Source organism: Solenopsis invicta, chromosome 3, assembly GCF_016802725.1.
Source record: "Solenopsis invicta isolate M01_SB chromosome 3, UNIL_Sinv_3.0, whole genome shotgun sequence".
In the NCBI taxonomy this organism is placed as follows: domain Eukaryota; kingdom Metazoa; phylum Arthropoda; class Insecta; order Hymenoptera; family Formicidae; genus Solenopsis; species Solenopsis invicta.
This window is the reverse complement of record NC_052666.1, coordinates 669,296-692,254: the sequence shown is the minus strand read 5'-3', so window position 1 is coordinate 692,254 and position 22,959 is coordinate 669,296. Positions and strand designations below refer to the sequence as shown.

The window sequence follows — 22,959 nt, the reverse complement described above, 5'->3', positions numbered from 1 at the left end:
CTTTTGTGCAATTAGAGGAAGCGGTTGCGCCGAATAGTTTCAGCTGCTACCGCCGAAGAAGAGAACTTTGAAATTGATTCGCTCTCTTGCGTGACTACGTATTAATTAAATTTTCGCTCGCGCGCGCGATCGTTGCACAAAAGCGAGTAATGGACGACACTTTGGAAAGAGTTTCTTTTATTTTTTTTTTTTTTTGACATTCTCTTTAATATTAATCGCTATAACGACGTTGCATTATGTCGACAGTCTTCCTCTCATCGAACGCGAGTTCAGGAAAAGCGTTACGCTCCTCCTAAAAAAATACGCTGCTATTTCTCGAAGGCACATTTTACAGACAACATCTACTCTCTCTCTCTCTTTCTCTCACTCTCTTTCTCTTTCTCTCTCTCTCTTTCGCTCTCTCCCTCGCGTTCATCTTAAACGTTTCTTAAGATATCACTCGGAGCGCGATTATCGATAATCTAACGGGTTGCGGATACTGTAAAGGGAAAGGATCATAGCGTTATATTATTGTCATTATACATAGTTATTGTTGGCAGCGCTTATATAACATCCTCACGGACGAGAGGACACGTGGGGAACGTATCCGAGCGTTGAGGGAAACTTTCTATTGTTTCTGTTAATGGGAAAGAGGATTCTCGCGTACGTGATAATTAATCGCGCGAAGTAAATTCTACTTAAGAGACAGCATAATATTCGAGAACGATATCGTTCCTTCATGGACAAATTCAAGTAATCCCAATTAGAGTTAACGAAGTACCTAATTATATCATTAAAAGCGAAGATCTTTATCCATCGCCGGATCTAGCACGGCGAAATATAATCGTATAGAAGAATCCCATTTATACATCTTATATGAATATTTTTTCTGCTCTATGCTATTGTATATCTTAAGAATCCATTTCTTTTTATTTCTTTTATTCTCTCGGCGTAATTAATTTTCACGTTTAAGAATTAATATTGTAGTCGCATACAAAAATATTGTTACTGATCCACATTCGGATATATGGGGATCCTCTATAGGATCTGAAGAAAAAGAAGAAACTAATCGCGAAATAACTACACATTATGGTCAACGTGATCGTTCGCGCACATAGTTGTTTCTTTTTCAATTGAATTTCAATTACACTACTTACTTTAAATTCTTATTCAAGTCTTAGCGCTAGTGAAAATATTTCTAAAGAAACGATTAAAAAAAAAAAGAAATGAGTCATGGGGTATACGAACGTTTGTTGTTTCTTTTTGCTTGTTGAAACGTTGGCACGCTATTTTATCTGCATTAGGCTATTGCGGACTGAACGTATAATTACTTTACACATTCCACGATGTAAAGTAATTCACGATAATTCAACGTCTTCAGTGTTAGTAATTGCGCGATGATATTCCGTGATCTGTTTTGCGAATTTTGCGTGCATTTCCGCTCGGACATTGAGCTTCAAATAAATCGCGCTTTTCGCACGCTTCGGATATTCATTGTCGGATATGCTTAATATACATACAATATATTCGTATAATTGTTTAAACGATTAGAAAATTCGTTGTTGAGCGGCGTATTCTATCTTTCGCAGTTTCTATGCGATTGTATACACTTCTTGTCATAACTAATTCTTCTACGTCAAACTTCGAATACAATATTGCCACACTCCTTTAATTAATGTAAGCGATCTGCGGAACATGTCTTACGTGTCGCAAAAGCAAGTATCAAAAGTATTATTACAATAGTAGTAGGCACGATATCGCTTTGACGTTTGCTTTTTCTTCTACGATAGAAACATGAGCGAGAGCCCAAAAAAAAACACTGTTATCGATTCGCGTTTCGCGCGTGCAGCCGGTATTCTTCTCAAGTTATCGCAAAATAAATCGGCATTGATACGTTGACGTGAAACAAATGATTAATAATTAAAATGATTCAATCTTACAACGGGTGGGAATGTGACTATCACATTTGGAAACTTGTTGCGACTTAACGATTGTAAATAGTTACACGTGTGTCTTATGATCCGAAAGCATCGCGCGTTATCGTCTACATTCATTTATTTGATAATCTAATGTCGGTTCGTGTCGCTGCAGTCAATGTAAGGCAATTAACGTGTTTCATTCTTCCAGCGTATAGTCGTGAGCTAAAAGGTTGCAACGCATTTTCTTCGATTGTTTTTGAAATGTAGACTTGCTCATCAAACGGCGAACGTCATTGGTTCTTATCTGTGGATCCAACCAATTAAGCATCGAACCATCTACCATCAAAGAAAATGTGTTGCAACCTTTTAGCTCACGACTATACAGGTCTCTGGACGATATATCGAAAGCGTGAAGCTCGCTATGATTGATTTGCTCAAGTGAAAATGCTTATAAGAAAAAATAAGGTATCTAACGGAAATCTTGTTGGAGAGAAATCGACGAGAAGTGTCGTTGGCTCGCGCGATTTTACGCGTGCCAACTTTGTTTTTATGACGCATAGAAATCTCCTATTAGCTATTGGACGTGAATAAGGATGTAATGAAAATTATTATCTGTACATAAAAAGAAAATGAATTCTTAGAGAAATGCAAATATGCTTTAATCTAAAAATATTTTAATGCTTAGAATGTCCGATCAAGAAAAAATGATTCTTAAAACAAAGTGAAAGGATATTCTTATTTGAGCAAATATAATTGAACATTCGAGTAGAGCGCTATTCGGGGATGATTTGTGTGATGATTTTGCTAAATGAAAAAAATATGATTAGACGGAGAATATAAAGATCAGCGTGCATTTCATAGAAATGAGCAGCGATCGTCGTCCTATTTGGAAATCTCAGAATGAAAGTCTCGTTGGGCATAAATGCCAAGGACTTGGCAATAAACGAAACTCTCGTTCACAAGAGACGAGTATCAAGACTTTTTAACGCCGAACTCGAGCTTACGCTTTACGAGTGTCCCGTGATAGTAAGGCCACATTGAACACGAGCCCAAAAATGGGCAGTAATTGAGAAACGTCCGATACGCGTGCGTTTTTACGTTACGCGTGCGGCAAAGTAATCGACGACGCGGCACGAACCTGTTTATTGGCATCGAGATGACGGCACAGCAGAGAACCGTCCTCGATATTATCACAATACGGTCAAGTAAAAGGGAGAAAGGGGCAGTGGAGGAAAACGGCGATGGCCGAGTCGCCGAGGTCTCGCGTCTAAATCTCAGTATCCTTAGCGTAGCATTTCTCGATCTCCGGATATATCGGTGCCATCTCGAGAGTGCTAGGCGCCGACGGCACCGAGGTCGGCGACGCGTCGCTGCTGCTGCCGAACTGAATGCGACGGCATATCTCCTCGAGCAGTTCGTTGAACATCACGAGATTCAGGTTCTGACCCAGCAGGTGAAGTATCATGAAGTCGCCGACCTGCAAAATTTTATTTTTCTCTTGAATTTCAGAATAAAATGCTGGAACGTTGAAAATTATAATTTCGTTTAAAGACACTGTCATATTTCCCATTACATTATCCGCGGAGACTTACAAAAGTTACATTGCGCCGACGGTTATCTACCGAGTTCCTCGACTTTCAATAGAGACTTTCCATTAAATTTTCAAGTGGATAATCACGTTCGTAATAATTTATTCGACAAAGCGAAACTTTTGAAAATACATTTTATCGCGGCGGGACCTCCAGAATGAATAAGTTTTACTACTGTGTTATATCACTCGAAACGAATCCGTAACAGCACAAGATATCATATGAATATTCTAGATATCGTACGAACATTTGCACAATATCGTGATATCGTGCGTATATTTGTAAAATATCACAACATTCGTTCGATATCATGTGCCGTTAGGGACATTCTATTGGCGTCTTTTGAAAAAGCATTAAAGTTACAATCGCCGATCAAAGAAAAAAGGAATCGTACCTGAGTCTTGCGGATGAGCGTGCTAACCGTACTTGAGGTGCCAAACTTGAAACGCTTCTTGATGATCTTTTCGCGCGTACTGGGCAACAACACTATGGCCATGCTGTACAGCACCGCCACACCGGAAAAGACCGCAAGGAAAATGAACCAGAACCAGAGAAAGATGTAGATTTTCTCGTTGATGATATTAGACGCGAGTATACAGAGCGCATCGTAGTTCTGGATTGAACCCGAGGAACCAAATTTGTGGAAGGTACACTTGGTCACGCGAGGAAACACTTCGATCATCGGGTCGGCACGAAAGTCTTGATCCATGTTGCTAAATGTTAACACCTTTGTGCCGTACGTGAGAAAAGCGCCACCCAGGAAAGTATCTATGAAGAATATATTGCCGACCTAGAACGAAGACGTCGTGTCAAATTTAATACAAATAGTTTGGCTTACATAATTTTTTTTTTCCTTTGTAGAAGAAGTGATATTTTTATGTATTTCTTTGCGAGTTTACAGGCTTATAATAATTTAAAGATTATTCTATAGTGATATTAAATTATGCGACTGTCTGTAAAAGAGAAAACGAGCGTCGTTTGAACGTTAGCATTCTCTAGATCGTTCTAGTGTCGCTTCCAGAAAGCTAGAGGCTTCTTCGCATGGCGTATACTCACGACATTGGCAAAGTTGAGGATCTCGCAGAAGAAATATCCGGCAGCGTAGCTATTGTGCAGGTGCAGGGTTTCCATGACGTATTGGGCCAGTTTTTCGAGCCTAGCCTGACGCTCCGGCTTAGACTCCAGTATGGCACCTCTCATACCATCGGATATTATCCTCATTTTACCCTCCTCCCATTGCTTCCACATCCAGTGCGGAATGTAGAAAAGCACGCCCTGGAAGAACAGCATGAACGGCACCCACTGGTAATACGCGTGATACTTCTTCTCCCCGTCGTCGACACCCAGGCCTGGATGAGCCACTTGGGTGCCCACGTCCTTCGCGTTGTTCTTCGGCAATGTAAACGTGTACGTAATCCAGCAATACGTGTTGACCACATGAGTATGTTGTTGCAAATCCGTTAAGCAATTGATGGGATCGCCTGCGGAAGAAAGACAAACGATTACAGGCCGCGCCCGTTTTAACAATCGATAAAATCGACTATTTCTCTGTGTGTTTACCAGTTAAATGCGAGATATAACTCGAGCTACGCGAGGAACGAGATGCAGATAATTCGAACCTTTCTAATTTTAAAATGTCTGAAATCTATTGTATTTGATTTATAATTCGCGTCAAGTTTCAAGATAGAGTAGTGCTCAGAATTTTATGTGTCGTGAATTCTTCAAGCGTATTGCGCTACATAAACTTAGAATTGTTTCCCGTATTTTAACACGACTTACAAATCGCTTAATTATAAATACATTCTATAAAATGGATTAATAATTCTGTAATTCTTGTATATTCTCTTTGCCTTTATCGTACATACATCTTACGAACAATTACCAGAGTTATCACGCGAAATTGCCATCGTAATGCATGTTAATCCTATGTGATTAGTGATCGAGGTAACGATGGAGGTAACGTTATCGCGTTCACAAAGATAAATCTTTTTACGTAACACGTGATGCGCTGCGGACGAATCTCTTCGTGGATGCTGCATTGTTCTGGACGAAGTCATTCGAAACCCATCAAGCATCTTTTATCTCTAGCGTCTTGATAATATGCTGACGTCCCTTCTCACATGAATATTAAACTTGTGAATATAACACTCTGTGTAATATAAATCTGGATGGTTTGTTTTTTCTTATCAAAAACATTCGCTGTTAAAAATGTCATCAAGTTTCGTGAGCTTTAATATACAACGGTAAATGATATTTAAATCGCTCGTAACTGAAATAATTTTCAAAGTACATGTTAACGAAATTAAGTTTAAGTGAATTAAAATATTAAAAGTAATAAACGTGTACATTGAATTCAGTAAAGTGTATGCTTTAAAAGAAATACGAACGTTAATGAAATGTAAGACGTTAGTAAATGAATATTTGTGTCCCTAACGGCACAAGATATCGAACGAATATCGTTATATTTTACAAATATACGCACGATATTGTGCGAATGTTCGTACGATATCTGGAATATTATAGAATATTCATACGATATCTTGTGCTGTTAGGGAAGCTTCCTTACATGTTAATTAAAATGTTCGTTAAGAAATTTCTAACAGTGTACTTTCTTTGCTGTTTTTTGTCTTCGAGTCTTTTTACAAGGTAATTAAGTTAATATTAACTTATCTGTTAACAAGAGATTTAGACAATAAAGAATTAATAAAGAAATTTATGAAGAGCGTTGATACAAATGATACAATGCGCCAGCCACATCGATATCTTTGAACTTTTATTAAGAAAATATTTGAAAAAAGTCTTAAATATTATTTTTTTTTAATTTCAATGTTATTTTCAGACACATAAAAAAAAATGTACAACCGTAACACTCTACACAAAAAGAGAAATATTTTCTAAAACTATTATAATTGATTCGTTAGGGTGGAATAGAAGAGAAAAACAAAAGTAGAATTAGGGCGAATAGAATTTCCACGTTTTACTTTGCAAATTCGAGTCACATGTGCGCCACATGATGCGCGGTTCACATGCGAACCAGATGTTTCACATCGTGCCGCTTATGGACAATTAGGTTACGCAACGGTTCACTAGCTCATCGCTTATTTGCTCATCAAGCGCGAATCTCGAGATTGCAAAATCTTGGAAAAAATCCTTGGAAAATCGAATGCCTAATTTCGCCGCGGTCGTAGCAACGATGAATTATTTCTGCCGTACGCTTCGCGTGAAAAAAAATTTCCGTGCAGCTGTTTAATTCATTGATTTATGACTTCTTTATCAATATGATTCATTCATCTCGATGCCGATGACAGTGCCAACGAGGAGTAGATAAGAATACGTTCTTTCCCAGTGTTACATACGTATAAATCATTTACAGCATAATTGCTACTTTCCAACTGTTCCATCCCGCGTAATCAAAGAGATCCGTCATTAATCACATTACGCGTCTCGACCTCGATTCACCGACAATCGTAATGAGAAGGCGTACACCGAGTAGCATGTTACGATTGTTACCAGGTGTGAACATGGTTTCATCTGTTCAGTCATTCGTTACATTAAACATCGTTTATTCGTCTTATCATCGGCGATAAAAGAGCGCCCGAATTTTTGTTTGAAGACCTCGCGGTCTCCGATGTAAACGAACATGCTCGAGAGAAACATGACACGACGCGACATAACATCGTCTCGCCTCGTTCTTCTTCCATCCTTAATCATCATCTGATTAGGTGGCGACCGGCTGCACTTGGCTTACGGCGCAAGTAGTCCCTGTTGATCCTTAACCTGGCAATATCCCACGCGCATGGACGGATTAAATGATTCTCATCTTCGCGCTGTCTATTTTTTAACTCGTTCCTCGCTCCTTGGAATATCACCGAGTTCTTCACCCGCTCTTCTTTCCTACGTCGATTTCTTGTAGAAAATTCTTTATATTTCTTCACTTCGCTCATCACACACACGTGCATATTTGTTAGGATGCAACCATGATAGATTTTCATTTTTATTCAAGTTACTTTATATACTTTGTACACAGAGAAGACGATTTCTTCAAACTTAATGAATTTTATTGTATCCAAACAATGTTGGAATCAATATATATCTTCGTCTTAAATAAATCATTTGTTTGAAACGAAAGATGTATTTTCAATATATGTTGCCATTTTCATATGAATAAATTATTTGTTTTATTGTTTTTGTATTCTTAATTTAATTAAATAATATATTATTTGGTTGAAAGATACTGCTTTAAATAATAGTGATACTTCTGTCAAATAATAGAGATTTTTTTTAACGAAACAAGAAAATTTTTATTCAAACGAATAATGTTTCGTATAAGCACACGTCATTTCAATGAAACAAATTTCAGTCAAACGAATAGGAATACTGAATCTAAAGAAACCTTTTTCTCTATGTATAAACTGCTAAAATAATTATCGCATCCATTTCGTTTTGAAGAGTGTCGTCGGCGATAAAAATCAAAGGTAATCGCTACGCGAGAAACATTCTCGATCGTACGTATTTCTATAAAAGACATTCAATTCCCTAGAATTCTCGAGCCGATAGGAGAGCTTCGAATGCGGGAAAAATTGAAAGGAGGCACCTTACCTATCAAGCTGTTGGCAGTGACGATGAGGCAGGAAGCGAACAGAATGGTCGACGTGAGCCTGTAATGCATTCTGAAGACCATGTTGTCGATAATGGCCTTTTCGACCAGAAATCGCACCTTGATCAACCCGGCAACCGCCGAGAGCATGCCGAACACCGTCATTTTTGTTTAATCTGTAAAAAGAGAGAGAGAAACACTTCAATTTTTATCGACGCCATCGACGGAAACATCGGTGAACAAGAATTAATTTAAAACAACGGGAACGTCGTAATATTTTCCATCACTCTCTTTCCGCGGGCTCTTCATTTTCGTTAGCAATCGAGTTTTGAAGTAAAGCACTTCGCGCACATGAAATTAAACGAACAACTAACTTTTGCCGTTTATCTTTTAGCGTTGAGCACTTCGCGCTTCATTTATGAAAACCGTTACAACTTCGACCTCGTTATTTATAATTAAAAAAAATCCAACTCTACTAAAATTTTCCCCCAAAGAGAAAGAGATAATAGAAATACGTCTGCAAAAATTCGATTACGTTGTTTCAGTGAAATAAGTTCAGTTGAATAAGAATTGGAACGAGTACGAGCTGCGAGGCTGCCTTTGGTTGACGAGCGATCTGATTATGTTCCCGTTATGCCTATGATGAATGCCAGCTGGCCGATCGCGATTAGAAGTGCGTTTCATTGAATCAAACGCCTCACGAGGAGCATGCATTAGCATTCTTATCGTATAAGTCAGTAATTTACAATGCCTGAATCGCACGAGCGATTGCTTAGAAAACAAGAGATGGAGCTGCGCCGAGTTCTCTACGCCCGTAATACACGAGTAGATCACCTCGTGATTAATTTAACTACAGACTCCAGTAGTAAACAGAACTCTCCATGGCAGACTACATTCCGTAAGAGCCGGCCATCAATCTTATCCGATCCCGATCCCCTCGACGATTCCCGATTACGACGTTTGAGGAACTAATTGAACTTCGCGAGAGATCGAAAGACATGTCTCTGAAATATTATGTATTACGATGTAATTAGCAACAGAGCACTCAATTCATTTGTGAAACTGGTAGAATGCAGAATTTAGATCGACCGATCTCTTTTTTAGAATTTGAGAGAGAGAGAGAGAGAGAGAGAGAGAGAGCTTTAGAAATTAACAGTCTTTGTCAACTTTTCGCTTGTGACGGACGAACTCTTTAGCTTTGAGTAATCGACAAATATCGCTCACCTCGCGACCACTTCCCGTTCCTTTGGCGCGTCACTTTCAACGAACAAAAGCAGAAGCGCTTCGCCACGTTTTCATTCAGCGAGATCGCTGCGCGAGTAACGCGGGTTGACGATTCGTGTCCGTTTTCCCCTGCGTCGCCCTTTCGAAAACCTACGAAACCCTCGGCGAAAAACGTCCCCTCGTCTCCCCGATGTACATGTCCGTGATAATAGCGTCGCGCGCGCGACCGGAAATGGCAGATGTGTATGGGGGAGATCGATACAGGGAAAGAGCAAGAGAGAGAGAGAGAGAGAGAGAGCAAGAGAGAAAGAGAGAGAGAGAGAGGGAAGACGAATCCATCCTAAGCACCACATACATCAACCCATAGATTGTCTTGTCGGGAAACAAAAGCCTGAACGCGACGGCCGAAATGGTCGGGTTGCCTAGCTTCCTCCCGTCCCTTTCAACGCCGTCGAGTTTCTATGGAACGACACGTGCTCCTTCTCGCCTCGGAGAACATCACCTAAACGCACACTTTGCAAGTTCAAAGACAGTTCTTTATGGGGAAATTCAAAATTGTAAAAAAGTTATTTTTCTCATCTATGTAGATTTTCAATTACATTTTCTGAGAATTTTAGACAAATTTGAAAAAAAAAATTGGTGTATTATATTGTTGCCACTTTACTGTTTCAAGATTTATGAGAAAAAAATTAGAAACGCAATGATTACTAGTCTTCTAAGTAAATATCTTTGCTAATAAATCATTTATAATGATAATTAAATATTAACTGTAATAACCTATTTACTCCATTAATTTCAAGAAAATTTTTTTCTAAATTTTTATATTAATAATTTCTGATACAAAAGCACAATAATTTAAGTTTTTTTTTAATATTTTACTTACATTACTTTTGCTATAATAAACTTAATTAATTAATTTTCTTCAATGTAACTAACCTAAATTTTTTACCTATAATTTTAATTAACAAATCTAGACTTCAAGTCTTTAAATAATTAATCATTAAATTCTATATAGATGTTCAATTACATTTTCTGATAACTTTCGACAAATTTGAAAAAAATTGGTTTATTAATTGTTGCCACTTTATTTATTTCAAAATTTATGGGAAAAAACTTGGCAACGCGATGGTTACTAGCAATCTTTCAATTCTTTTAAGTAAAGAATTAACGAGAGCTTAAAACCAGTCTTTCTTTTCGTTTCTTCAAAGAAAGAATTGACGCGTGAAAGCAGTTTACGCTTTTATCTCGATATCGCGGCTTTGTGGCTACACTTCCTGCTTTTCGGTGTAATCACGCGTAATTATAATGGAAGCATAGAGGGCTGGGTCTCGCCCGGCTTGCGTTGATACGCGCACATCTAAAGAACACGCTCACTATTCCGCGAGTTTACGACAAGTATATTCTCGTTAACGCATGACGTAATGATTAATTAATCTCACGACTATACAAAGAATAGAAGCGCGGATAATAAACGTCCAGCACTATACGGTAATTACTACGACGCAAAAGCTGTCGCAGTTATTTAATTATTATCCAAAAAACAGTGTTAATATTATCCTACAGTAACAAAATGAATTCCACGTTCTTCGTTATAATTATAAAATTCAATACAGTTTTTGAGAGCAATATCTCCGCGAAGACTTTTAACATTTTACGTATACACAGGAGCCTTAGCAATTTCGTCAAGTCTCGATGCACGAATCCTTGTCTCTCTTTACAAAAGAATGTATCGAGCGACAGGATATTCTCCGTAAAATTCAAGGGCGAGTTACGATGGATGAGCTCATGTGAGCTCTCGGCTGATCGCGTCGGGATTTCATTAAGTTTGCAAACTTTGGATAGGCTTTGTCATTCTGCTCGCAAAGACGCTAAACTTCCACACGTGAGCGCGAAGTGTGTGAAATTTCAAAACGTCAGCAGATTTATCGATTACAGCGCATTGCCCGCGAGACTTTAAATCGACTTAAATTTCATAACAAATTTCCTAATAAATTATCCTTTACTTCTCACATATTTTTCCACGTAGCTTTATATTCTACCTCGAGACACTAATTAATTGAGTTGGACTTATCGAATATATTTATCTAAATAAAAACACGCGCACGTGTACTTTTCTTCTTGCAATATTTCGTAGCACATACACAGAAAAGAAATTAATAATCAACAATTCATTCCTTTATATATATAAGCAAGAATATAAATCTTCTTGGAAGAATTTCTAATTTTAAATTGAGAGAAAAATTTTCTTCATGTAAGCAATGTCTGTTTAAGATTATAAATTTGTCGAAGAAGATTTTACATTCTTGCTTATATATGAAACAATGAATTGTTGATTTGTTACTAAATATTTTTTCTGCGTAGACAGAAAAAAAGTAGTATCAAATTAACAATTCATTGTTTCATATATAAGCAAGAATATCAAATTTTCCTGGTAGAATTTACAATCTTAAACAGACATAATTTGCTTACACGAAGAAAAGAATTTTCTTTATTTTTCAAAAATATAAAATCTTCCAAGAAGATTTTATATTTTTGCTTATATATGAAACAATGAATTGTTGATTTAATAATAATTGTTTTCAGTGTAGCAATGTAGAATAAAAAAAAATTCGCGGAATTGGCATGGCCTAATTATCTCATAATCGAGTTCAATGGCAAATTGTTGCGTGTTTTTTTTGAGCAACTGAGAAGCTTACGAGATACGTTATCCCGATGTGATTCGTGTTGAAAAATAAAACAATGTGTCATACAGTGTTCTCTCGGAGGCATACAAAGTTTCGAGTGTCTTCGTCATGCTTTTCGCGATGCTCGAGAGAACCGGCCGAGTTAAACCAGTTGGTTGCTGCTCGTTTCTCGGATAGAGTGGGGTTTTACTACGTGAAGTGAACGATAACGACGACAACGAGAAAGGCCGATACCCTTTTACATATTATACATCTCCGCCCTGATTAATCATATTTCTCGTACTACCGTGCGCGACATTCGAATGAAAACGACATTCTACAATATTTCTCGAGATTATGCAATTTTGTGGAGGCGCAAGTTGCATTTATCTACTCTATTACGAAACGCAGATAATGGAACTACGTAAAAGTTACAATAATTATTTTTAGGCACTGTCATACGAAAAAGTTTCGATAAAAATACATCGTTTATTAAAATTTTTATTGTTAATTGTCATGCAGTTTTTGTTTCATCACCCGACTATTTATGTTACTATGTAACATACTTATTTGTACTTATTTTACTTTTATTTACTCATGTTTTATTCATTATTTATTCTATACATTAGCTTTTGATTTATATTTATGAAATGTCAAAGTAGCCGCAAAACGATTTCGATTCTATATCTTTGGCTAGTTGAAACGCGATTTTTACGACGTTGCACAATTCGAGGTACATAGCGAGCGAAAAGAGGTTTATGTTCTATATCGGCTGCAGCAATAAATTTCCTCGTGAGCACGGAGAGGAATTTTGTCGTCGTCGCCATTCGTTCGCGCCACGAAAGTTTTTGATTATTAAATCAAAGTGAATTTCCGCGAACATTATTCAACTCGAGGAGAATGAAATTGCAAAATGCCAAATGTAATTACGTATCTTATCCTTTCTCTCTCGCGTCAACGCTCTGAAAATTATATGGACCTCAATAATGGCACCATTTATATGCGATTGTACCATCGTTATCGCAATAGCGAAATGTTACACCGTTGCTTTTTTTCATCATCTTCTTGGACTTTTCGGGCGACCCCTAAGATTTCCTTTGCCATTAAAATTTCGACAAGTTACTCCGTTAATCTCGTCTTCCGATGGAAAACGCTATCGAACAGGAGCCGCTATTGAATGTCGCTTGTGAATGAGCGCGGAACGGAGCCCCGCGAATCCTCGTGCACCGAAGAGTGTGGCTTTCTTCTCGCGACCGCCGGTGTGCCGTGCCGCAGGTCGATCTCGTACGAATTGTCCGTATCGGGTTACGGATGCAGAAAACAGGTTTGAGATCGCGCGGACGCGCCGGATTCGAGTTGCTAATACACGATCGAGAAAAATGCGGAGAGCCTTCGCCTTTGTCCGCGATGGATCCGGGACGCCGCCGGTTTTGTCTGCAGCATCGCCTGCGGTTTGTGCGAAAAAAAAAAAAAAAACGGTGAAGGGGCGAAAAAAGCGCCGACGGAAGAAACTTTCGGAGCTCTCTCAACAGATGCTACTATATAATACTGTAACATTACTGCGTTCCATTACGGCACTACGACGTAATTAACGTAATTTCCAGAAGTTAAGTATTCAGTTAGCGAAAAAGGGTGGGACCGTTGACTTTCTTTTTTTTTACAACTTTTCTTGCCGCTGTTGAATTGAAATTTCGTTTAGCTGTGCTGCTTACCTGTACACCGCCAAAGTTTTCTAACGTTAATCCGAAGTTTCTGAAAAATGTTCGATACGAGGATCGCTAAAAGTAATTTAGGGAACACTGGAGGTTTTTTTTTACGCGCGACATTAACGAGGCGCAAGATTTAAGAATTATAAATTCACTTTGCAATGCTAATAAGCCGGTGTATTTATGAGAATTTAGCGACGAAATGTGAATGTATAATGAATGAGTGGTCAAACATCGTGAGAGACCTTTTCGAGAGGATCGAAAGAGATCGTAAATTCGGTTCACGGAAGCAGGTACTGAGACGCGCGGCGAAATTCTGTCGATTCGATGGTTAACAGGTAATGCGAGAGTGATTTATGCGTGCCGGTCGCGCCGCGTGATGTAGAAACTGGAGCGATTTGTAGGTCGAAACAACGATCGCGGTCGTAGTAACGTGATTTACGCATGCACGTGTGGGTTAATAACAGCTGTTAATGCAGAGAGAGGGAGAGAGAAACGACACCGAGCGTGTGTGTGTGTAATCGGGATGTGATTTATGTACTCGAGCGTTGTTTGCCGATGGGAGAATCACTCGAAACGTAGGCTCGATTCGTTCGCGTACGAATTGCAAGATTTGAAAGCCGTGACGTAAATTTGGGTTGGATATTCATTGAAGAATATCAATTTGAATGTCACATCGTGAGGCAGACTCTAATATCTTGCCGACACTCTAAATCTGAATCAGTGGGGATAATTCTGATCACATCAGTCCCAAGTATGCCACGGGTAATCAGTGATTGAACTGAAAGATCAATGCATCTATCGCGTATTTCTGTACCTTGGTGCTGTAAAAAAAAGGGCCAATGTAAAATCCAGCGACTATTCACTGATTCAGATTTAGAGAGGATGGATACATCTGCATTGCGCTATTATCACACCGACGTTACCCTTGCATTCGTAACGAAAAGTGCATTATTTTGACATTTTTTAGATGGTTGTATCCTGCGACAATAATTTTATAAGTATTGCATTACGGTGTACGTTTATCACACGACACGCAAAAGTGACGTATTGTCTTTCGCCGAGTGACTCTTACAATGAGAGATATGATTCAAGGGAGACTTCTTGGAAATCAGTTGAGCGCTGCTAAGGACTTTTCTCTGCAGTATGAATCACTTTTTTTCCCGGACGCGAGTGGAATGCGCGAGTAGGCGACAAGTCGCAGTGGCAATTCTCTTTGAAAAGAACTTGTTAAAAAGCAATGGGATGCCTATAATTTCATTTAACGTATGTTTCAAACAATTGCACATCCAAAGAAATTGATACAGGAAAAGTCTTTAACGCGGAGCGCGCTTGAATTGCAACCCGATTCCGTTAACTGGTCAGATATCGCGAAGCGATAGTTCCAGATCGCATGTGTGAATTAATAATACGCTTGGCCGTGGCTGAACGGTCGCCCTCGACAGTGAGCGAATTAGCGCAACGGCGTGCCGTAAATTATTGTATCAGCGACCATTCGCCATGCTATACGCCGCGATCAAGATACGAGTTTTATAATCGCTGTCCGAGTAATTGTGCGCGTTGTCTCCCACACGTCACGGGGAGGCACATACCGCGTTTACGGTTATTCACGTGCGACGATCCCGCAAAAGTATTAACAGCTGTTCGCGCGTACGTGTACTCGGCGTATCGAAGCGACCTTGTTTGATATTTAGCGTTTGAACGAAGGGAGAGAATCGTTTCCTCCAATTTGCATACCTACGTACGAAAGCAGCGCGTATATATCGCGCGTTACAAAGAAATAATATCGTAAAGGTATCTAAGCTTTTCGTTGGACGTTATCAACTCGAATTAACGATGCTTTTGATCGCCATTAAATCACGCGAATGAAACGTGCCATTTGCGAGATGTAAGAAGGTCCGCGTTGTTCGCGCAATTCCTTCGTATTACCGCCGATCGTAATTGCACGTGAGGCAGTCTCGGTCAATGCTTTATTAGAAATTCGCCGAGTAACGAGCGAGCGGCGACGACAATAATTCCTTTGCACTTGCCGTGCATCGAATGCTATCCACGGGCGCGCTTTCATAAATCAACGTTCGCTACGTGTCATGATACATCCCACCGATAGAAACGTGATGAATCCTCCACGTGTATTGCAGCCCGAATGAAAGGGACGTAGGTAATCTATCGAGACGCAGAGGATTGCGAGGAAATAAATGCGCCGGATTTTTTTTTTATAATTATCGCCCTTTAGTAAAAATTTACCAATTCAAAGGGATACTATTTAGTAAGTGTAAATAAATATTTGTCTAGTACAAGAAGCATTAATGTAATTCAACTATCATTTTTTATTTTTTTTTTATTGAATAAATACACTAAAAAAGGAGTCTTGTATCAGTTAGAAATCTGCGCAGAGAAAAAGGTTTCTTTACATTCAGTATTCCTATTCATTTGATTGAAATTTATTAAACGTTTTGATTATAATAACCAGAAATTCTGCTTGATTTCACTATAGAAACATTCAATCGTACAAGTTTTGTTAATATAAATCAGGTCATTTTTTTCCAGTGTATGTATGTAAGTGAGTATTATATTTCATTGCAAGTGTTCAAATTAATTTTTGTTCTCGGAGCATCGTCCGGATTCTCGTATCAATTTCTCTAAAATCGTTTTCCCTAATCTTTCGTCCTGCATATTTCGTTACGGTCGCTCGATTATCGCGGACACATCGGATTGTGACGAACGTCTCGTCTCCTGCAGAAGAAGGCTTTTTTGTATACTGTGTAACGAGAGGCACGCGTGACGTGCGTGCGGATAGCTTTTTCTTCGTTCATTCGCGGCGAAAGGACTCGGCATCATCGCGCGAGTGGAAAGGGAATTTACAGTTACGCGTCTTGAGCAAGTGCTCTCCGCAGCACGCTCTTCAGCCGGTATTCATAGTCGATTCTTATTACAAGATCGTCGCGAATAACGTCTTAAGATGCTAATACGACTCTCTGATTGGTTGATGGCATCTTAAAGTGATACTTAAGATGATCTTAGATACAATCGACTATGAATACCGGCCTTCGACGCGTTATCTCTTCTGCCAAGTCTTTTTGCGCTTCTCGAGCGAACGCGAGCGTTGACGAATTGGTGGATAGACACTTGAATAAAATTTTCAGTGGCCTTCTCTCTTCGCGAAGAACGAGAAACGGTCTATTTATAGTCCCGAGTCAGAATCGCGAAATGTGAAGCGGCACGAAATATTTACATAATAATATTAAACATTCCTGTGTACAAAGTCTGATTTTCCGTTAGGTCGTAACGTGTATTTTGATTGGGAGTGTTCCATGAAAATCGATCCGCGATTCGCGCAATTGCGTTTCACCAAAGAGAATTTCTCCAACGAATTTTCGTTGTATATACCGCATGCCCCCCTTTGTTCATCTCTATCTCTTAAAAATTCAGAAGGACGCAGGTGCGTCGTCGCCTTCCATCTCGCCCGACGAAAGCGCGTCCTTGGCTTTTATGGGCAAGCTGTGCTCGCAAAGATCATGCTTTCACAAATCGAAGTTCTCAGAGACGGGCTCGCCGGGCGTACGTGTACAAGAGCGATGACGGTTAAAGAGCGCACGTGGGAAAAGGCGATTTTTTTTTAGTCCGTCGCTTCGCGATGGGCGAGGAGGCCGATCGTAATCGAGCGGAAAATCTTCCCATCGATCGCATCAAACGATAGGAGCGCGATACAACGTGGCCGCGGAGTGAAGGGGTAATTTTATTCGCCTCGTCGAACGAACGTCGGGTGAAAGGCGGGTAGTACGTATATACACGCGAAATATTATTTTCGCGTTCCGTTCCATGAGTTTTTCGCGAAACGCGAACTCCACCTCGGGCGGATTCCTCGCGCGTGCGCGCGCGCGTTCCCTTCTTCTCGCGGCGGCCAGCGATGCCAATGACGCGAGCGACAGAGGTTTGCGTCGCGATAATTGCGTACAAATGGAGAACGAGGCCGAATTATGTTAATTATTGTGCAGCCGAATTGTTCTTTTCGCGGCTGCGCTACGTAATACGCGCTTGATTGCAACTCTACCTTCTACGGTGAAACGTCAGTAAAAAAGAAAAAAAATGTTAAATAGGACAATTACCGTTAAATTTTTAATCTCTTCTCGATGACTTCATTTAATATGTATTGCCTTACAATTGAAACAATTATTCTAATTCGGCATCTCGAACTGATCGACTTCACAAGGTAAAGAGCAGAGAATAAAGTTGTATTGATTGAAAAATTTATAAAGTAAACTATAATTCGTGCTCTATATGTGCATATCGCAGTGGCAAAATATCAAACGGGTCAGTAAAGAGCAACAATGGATGTTAATACAAAACTTATGAAAAAAAGATTGTGTGATGTCACGAAAGTGATGTCGTAATCAGGCGCGATTAACAGATTCTTCCTCATATTAAAAAATTTCACAGAACTTTTCAAATGTGTGATCGCGTATCGCGCACATACACACGCACACGCGCGTAATACTTTTACGCAAAATGATGTAACGATTTTAAAGATTTCGCGAAACATCTCGTATTCGCACTTTGTGCCCCGTGCCTCCGCTCGAACACGAGCGTTATTCTACGAACGACGAGCATCGTCACGCTAATACTTCACAGCGTCGTATATAGTACAAGCGCTACGCTTTAGCGACACGCTCGATAGACTCGCATGCACATTTCATGCACGGCTCATTCGCGCGCGAGGAACGAAAAATGAATGAGGACGATAACTCGAGAAGGAGGTTAATAGCCCCTCTTACGAGTTTCGTGATCGTGGGAAGCAAGAGACGATTGCGATAATAATAAGCAAGATAAATATATGGTAGTTAATTAAATCGTTTGTAGTAATATCTCTACAGTATCATAGATGAGTTGGGCAAAAAGTTAAACACAGCAATTGAAATTTAAAGATGGAAGACCAAAGTCGAAGCTCTTGGGAATTAGTTATTTTAATTTTCCCTTTTCTGCTTATCTTCCAAACTAATTTTATTTTTAACACTTTATTTTCGCGAATTGTAAATTGATTCCGTTTCTCGATAATGTCTTTAATTAATTGTAAGGAAATTCAATTAATTAATACCGGGCGTTTCACGCAATAGATTTTAGGATGCGATAATACTCGTTTAATTTATGATTCGGAAAGAGTGGACCACTCGTAATAATTATGTTCTTTTGAGGACCTTGAGAGTGACGACTGTTGAGAAATCAACCGCGGAGGCTGTCTTTAGACCGCGGACTATTGAGAAATCGATGTTAGAAGCGGTATTTTTTATTTTCAAGTATTATTGTTTTCTCACGGTCAACATTAGCTAAACTTGTAGCAATTTATTTTCCTCGCAATTTTAACTACAGATAACGCTGCAAGATAACTGAAAGTAATTCAATGTTATTTCAGATATCGTCGGCACAATGTAAAATAACAAATCCACCGACGTTGGTTAAAATAAGGTCAAACGATATAATTTCAATGTCACATAGATGCGCGAAAAACAAATTTCCCTTGTATTTATTTATTTTCCATTATTTATTAGTTTCACCCCCGTTATTTTCTATTGTGTAACGTACATGTACATTTTTCTATGTGTGTTTATGTATCGCGTTTTAAAAATTACGCTCTTTATATATCGACTCGTAAGATAATTTTTCTCCAGACGAGTGACGCCTACGACTCAACGGTATTTACACGGTCGTTCTTAACGTCGAGCATAAAGAGCCGGGGAATTCTAACGTCTTTCGTGAAACGCGGAGGCGGCAGATAATGCTGTGCACACATATCCCGGTACTTATCAAAGCGCAAGGTCCTTTCGTCGGCTCTTTATCGTCTTATCTCGCCCGGGAAACTGGAAAATGCTCCTATCTACCGCGCCAGAATCACGCACGCTCGTCCGAGCTGTCGAAACAATGGACGGGAAAACGTCACATACGTCCCTCGCGATTAGAAATATGACGCGTGTCTTGACACGCCATAAAAGCATCAAATACGCGAAGATAAAAGAGCCCGAAATGAGTACAAAGAGAGCAACGCGATGGCAGTTTATTACTCTTATACAGGGCCGCTATCGCGTTAAACTTTATTGCGTTGGATTTTTCGGAATCTGTGATTGAGCTTCCATCGACGGAAGATTTCGAGAAATCTTGTGTCACATATTTGTGTATCCTCTCTTACAAAATGATTATTAAATTTGACAAGCCTCCTCTACTTCGCCACATTTCCATCTTTACTCCATCGCGCTTGTTTTCGCAGCTGTACCGTTGTTTATTTCTCTATCGTATTACATATGGATCTCTCGCGGGGCGATCTATCGATCGCTCATGCGTTGACGGTGTTTTTTTTTTTTTTTTTTTTTTTTTCACGTCGCTCTCGCTCGAGCGGAACGCTAGTAGCCGCGCGAGTACGAGAGAGCGAATCGCTCGCCGAGAACCGGAATCGAGTCGCTTTTCCCGCTTCTGTCGAAGCTCGAGTCAAGGTGCCTGCCATTTTCAGGCAGGGACCGTCGATTTTGAGGAAAGGGCCTCTTGCCTAAAAAGGAAAGGCATCTTGACAATAGGTTGAAAAATGACCTGCTTCGCATTCTCAGGCGACCGTTAGCGCTTGAAAAGTTAAAACGAAAATGTATTTTCTCCGGCGAGAAAACAAATATACAATTCCGGCCAATATTAATGAATAATTTGTATACTTTTCTTTGCACGAATTGGAGATTGTAATAATAAAATTATTATATACACGCGAACGTGCAGCGTCTGCTCGCGTCGGCATTATTTCGTTATATTTCTAATTAAATAATTTATAATTTTCACGCACGCGCGTATAATTATCTCTGCGTTTAATACAGTTCTTCTTAATTGCCGCACGGCTAAACGGCACGTATTAAACAAATATTAAAACATCGGTATTATTAAAATTTATGCGGAATATGATTAGTCGTTGAGTAAGGTGCATTTCAATAGCGAGAATAAACACGAAGATGGAGACGCTTCGTTTGAAAAAGACGTGCTTTCAAACGTAATTATGTGAAACGCCGACTAGCGAAGAACGAGAGAATATCGTCGTCACGTCGTCGGTTGAAAATGGCGAGTCAGCGTCGCTGGTACAACTGTAATGCGAGAGTTTGTGCTTCGTAACGAAGTGCACTTCGTTACGCAGGTAACTGGAATTGTGCGCCTGTGTGTACGTGCGCGCGCGCGCGCGCGGTGAAAGAGGAATTACTCATTCGAGGCTTGTGCGAGCCGATATATCGAAACGATCGCTGCCTCGGTCCTTTTCAACCGGAGCCGGCTGCTTTGCCACAATTAAGCACGCGGCTGCCGAGGAAGACGCGCGCGTTTCTCCCTCGACTTCGAAGTTGCGGCGAGCCGCGCTTGTTACAGCGGCAGCCGATGGTAGAATTCGTGGAACAGAGCTCGGCAAAAATGCCGATTTTCAGCTCACACAGTTGGTCGACTTCGTAAGTCGTAAGAATTCATCGCAGTCGAATGTTCTCTTCACATTCGACTGGTCAATTCTCATAGCTTACAACTTGCGACATCGACTACGTAATAGCTGATTGTAGAAAGCCTCTAAAGTTTTTCCCCTTGCCTCCCTGCTTCTCGCGCAATCCGATTGCCAATTGACATTTGGGCCGCGCGTAGGTTGGAGGATAGCGTTAGCTGAATGTCGACCGAAATGTGCGCCTTTGCCGGACCTTTGTAAAACGTCGTAGAACGATAGTGAAGTTGCATCTAGATCGAACGGGCGCGAACTTTGTTTCAAAAAACGTAGGGGCCCTTGAAAAAAAAAAGAACTGATAATGTGTTTCGATAAACCGATTCCTACATCGGTAACTGATGTAATCATTATTATTTAGTTACCGATACAGCAATCAGTTTGATTCTACCACATCTCTCTCTCTCTCTCTCTCTCTCTCTCTCTCTGCTTTTGGATTCATGAAAAGAGCTCTTTACGCTCGTTTGCGTTCGCGATCTTTTGTTCTTAGCCCGATCGTCTCTTGACCGGCTCCTTAAAGCCGGATCCAGCTGGGCTGAAGTTTCGTTCGCGTCGCCTGCTCCGACGCACTCCAACGTGCTCCGAATGCATTTGAGGCAAACGTTGGAGTACATTATTGGAGCACGTGACACGAGCAGACCTCGAGCGCGGAGAACCACCGATTGGATTCTTCCGGCGAGTTCGGTTTCCGGTTTTTACGAGACTCGTACGTGCCTCGCCGCTCGTTTCGATCGCGGTTTTCGTGCGCAGCCTCGAACGCGATTCTCCCAAACGCAGCCTCCCCCTCGACATCAATCAAGAGAGCCGGATCACGAGACACGCGCGTCTCTCGACGAGCGCTGCGCGCGCTTAGGTTATCTCGCAGCTTGGACAATCGTTTCAGTCGCGTCCCGTAAATTTCCACATCTCCACATCTCCGACATGCCGTTCGACATCGATCTTCGCGAGCTCGCGTTTTACCGCGCGGCCGATTTCGATCTCCTCGCGCGACTACCGGTTCGCGCCGAGGAAGAAGAACCACCACCTGGCCGCTCCTCTCTCGCAGACAATACCTTCCGCTTGTTCCGTGGTCGAGTGGTCCTTCGATGAAGGATCGGTATTCCCGATGTCTGGGTAGCAGCCGCCCCGCGTTGACGCCGCGTTGACGCCGCGTTGACTAATCCCAACGCACTGGATTTCCGATTCGGTGTTCGGACTTGTCCTCACCTGCGTGGCCTGCTGGGCCCTAAAAGCTGCGCACAGGAGCAACGCGCCGCTTCGTGGTTGGTGGACGTGATCGCGCGTGTGCGTGCGTGCGTTTGTGTGCGTGGACCGCCGCCACCGCCGGTCTTTCGTTCGTCTTCTCTCCCACGGGAGAGACGAGCGGGATCGCCCTTCTTCTCGAGCGAGCGATCGATCGATCGATCGATCGACCGTCCGTCCGTCGAAAATCTCGCCTCGCGACTTTTCCGCGATGTACGCGGGCGCGAAAAAGAAGAGGCACGAAAACGCGTTCCTCGACTTACTACTCGCTATCGCGAGGGAGAAAAAAGCGAGTCAGGGCGCTCCCCCGAGCGACGCGTCCCTCTCTCTCTCTCTCTCTCTCTCTCTCTCTCTCTCTCTTCCTTTCTCCTGTTCCGCGAGACGCGAACGCGAGCCCGAACTCGAACACAACGCGCTACACACTGACTGTGGGCCCGGAAAACGATGGATGCGAATGGTCGAAGTGCTCGCTCGGGGCCCCACCACTCCGCCATCTTGCTCTCAGACTCCGGGAGCTCGTGGTCGGAGCGAGAGAGAGAGAGTGA

General features: G+C 40.9%; 2 protein-coding genes across 5 annotated transcripts in view; one reads left to right on the top strand and one right to left on the bottom strand.

Annotated features, from left to right (window-relative positions):
- Positions 1-22,959, top strand: part of LOC105193020 (dedicator of cytokinesis protein 3) — a 56,893-nt gene that overhangs the window by 12,992 nt on the left and 20,942 nt on the right. The window lies entirely within an intron of this gene.
- LOC105206136 (innexin inx3) lies at positions 161-22,875 on the bottom strand. The gene is made up of 5 exons (XM_026137215.2): positions 22,225-22,875; positions 8,087-8,260; positions 4,544-4,968; positions 3,882-4,277; positions 161-3,375 (listed from the first exon to the last, which is right to left on the bottom strand). The coding sequence occupies exons 2-5, from the start codon at positions 8,247-8,249 to the stop codon at positions 3,166-3,168; spliced, it is 1,194 nt and encodes a 397-aa protein (XP_025993000.2). The 5' UTR covers positions 8,250-8,260; positions 22,225-22,875; the 3' UTR covers positions 161-3,165.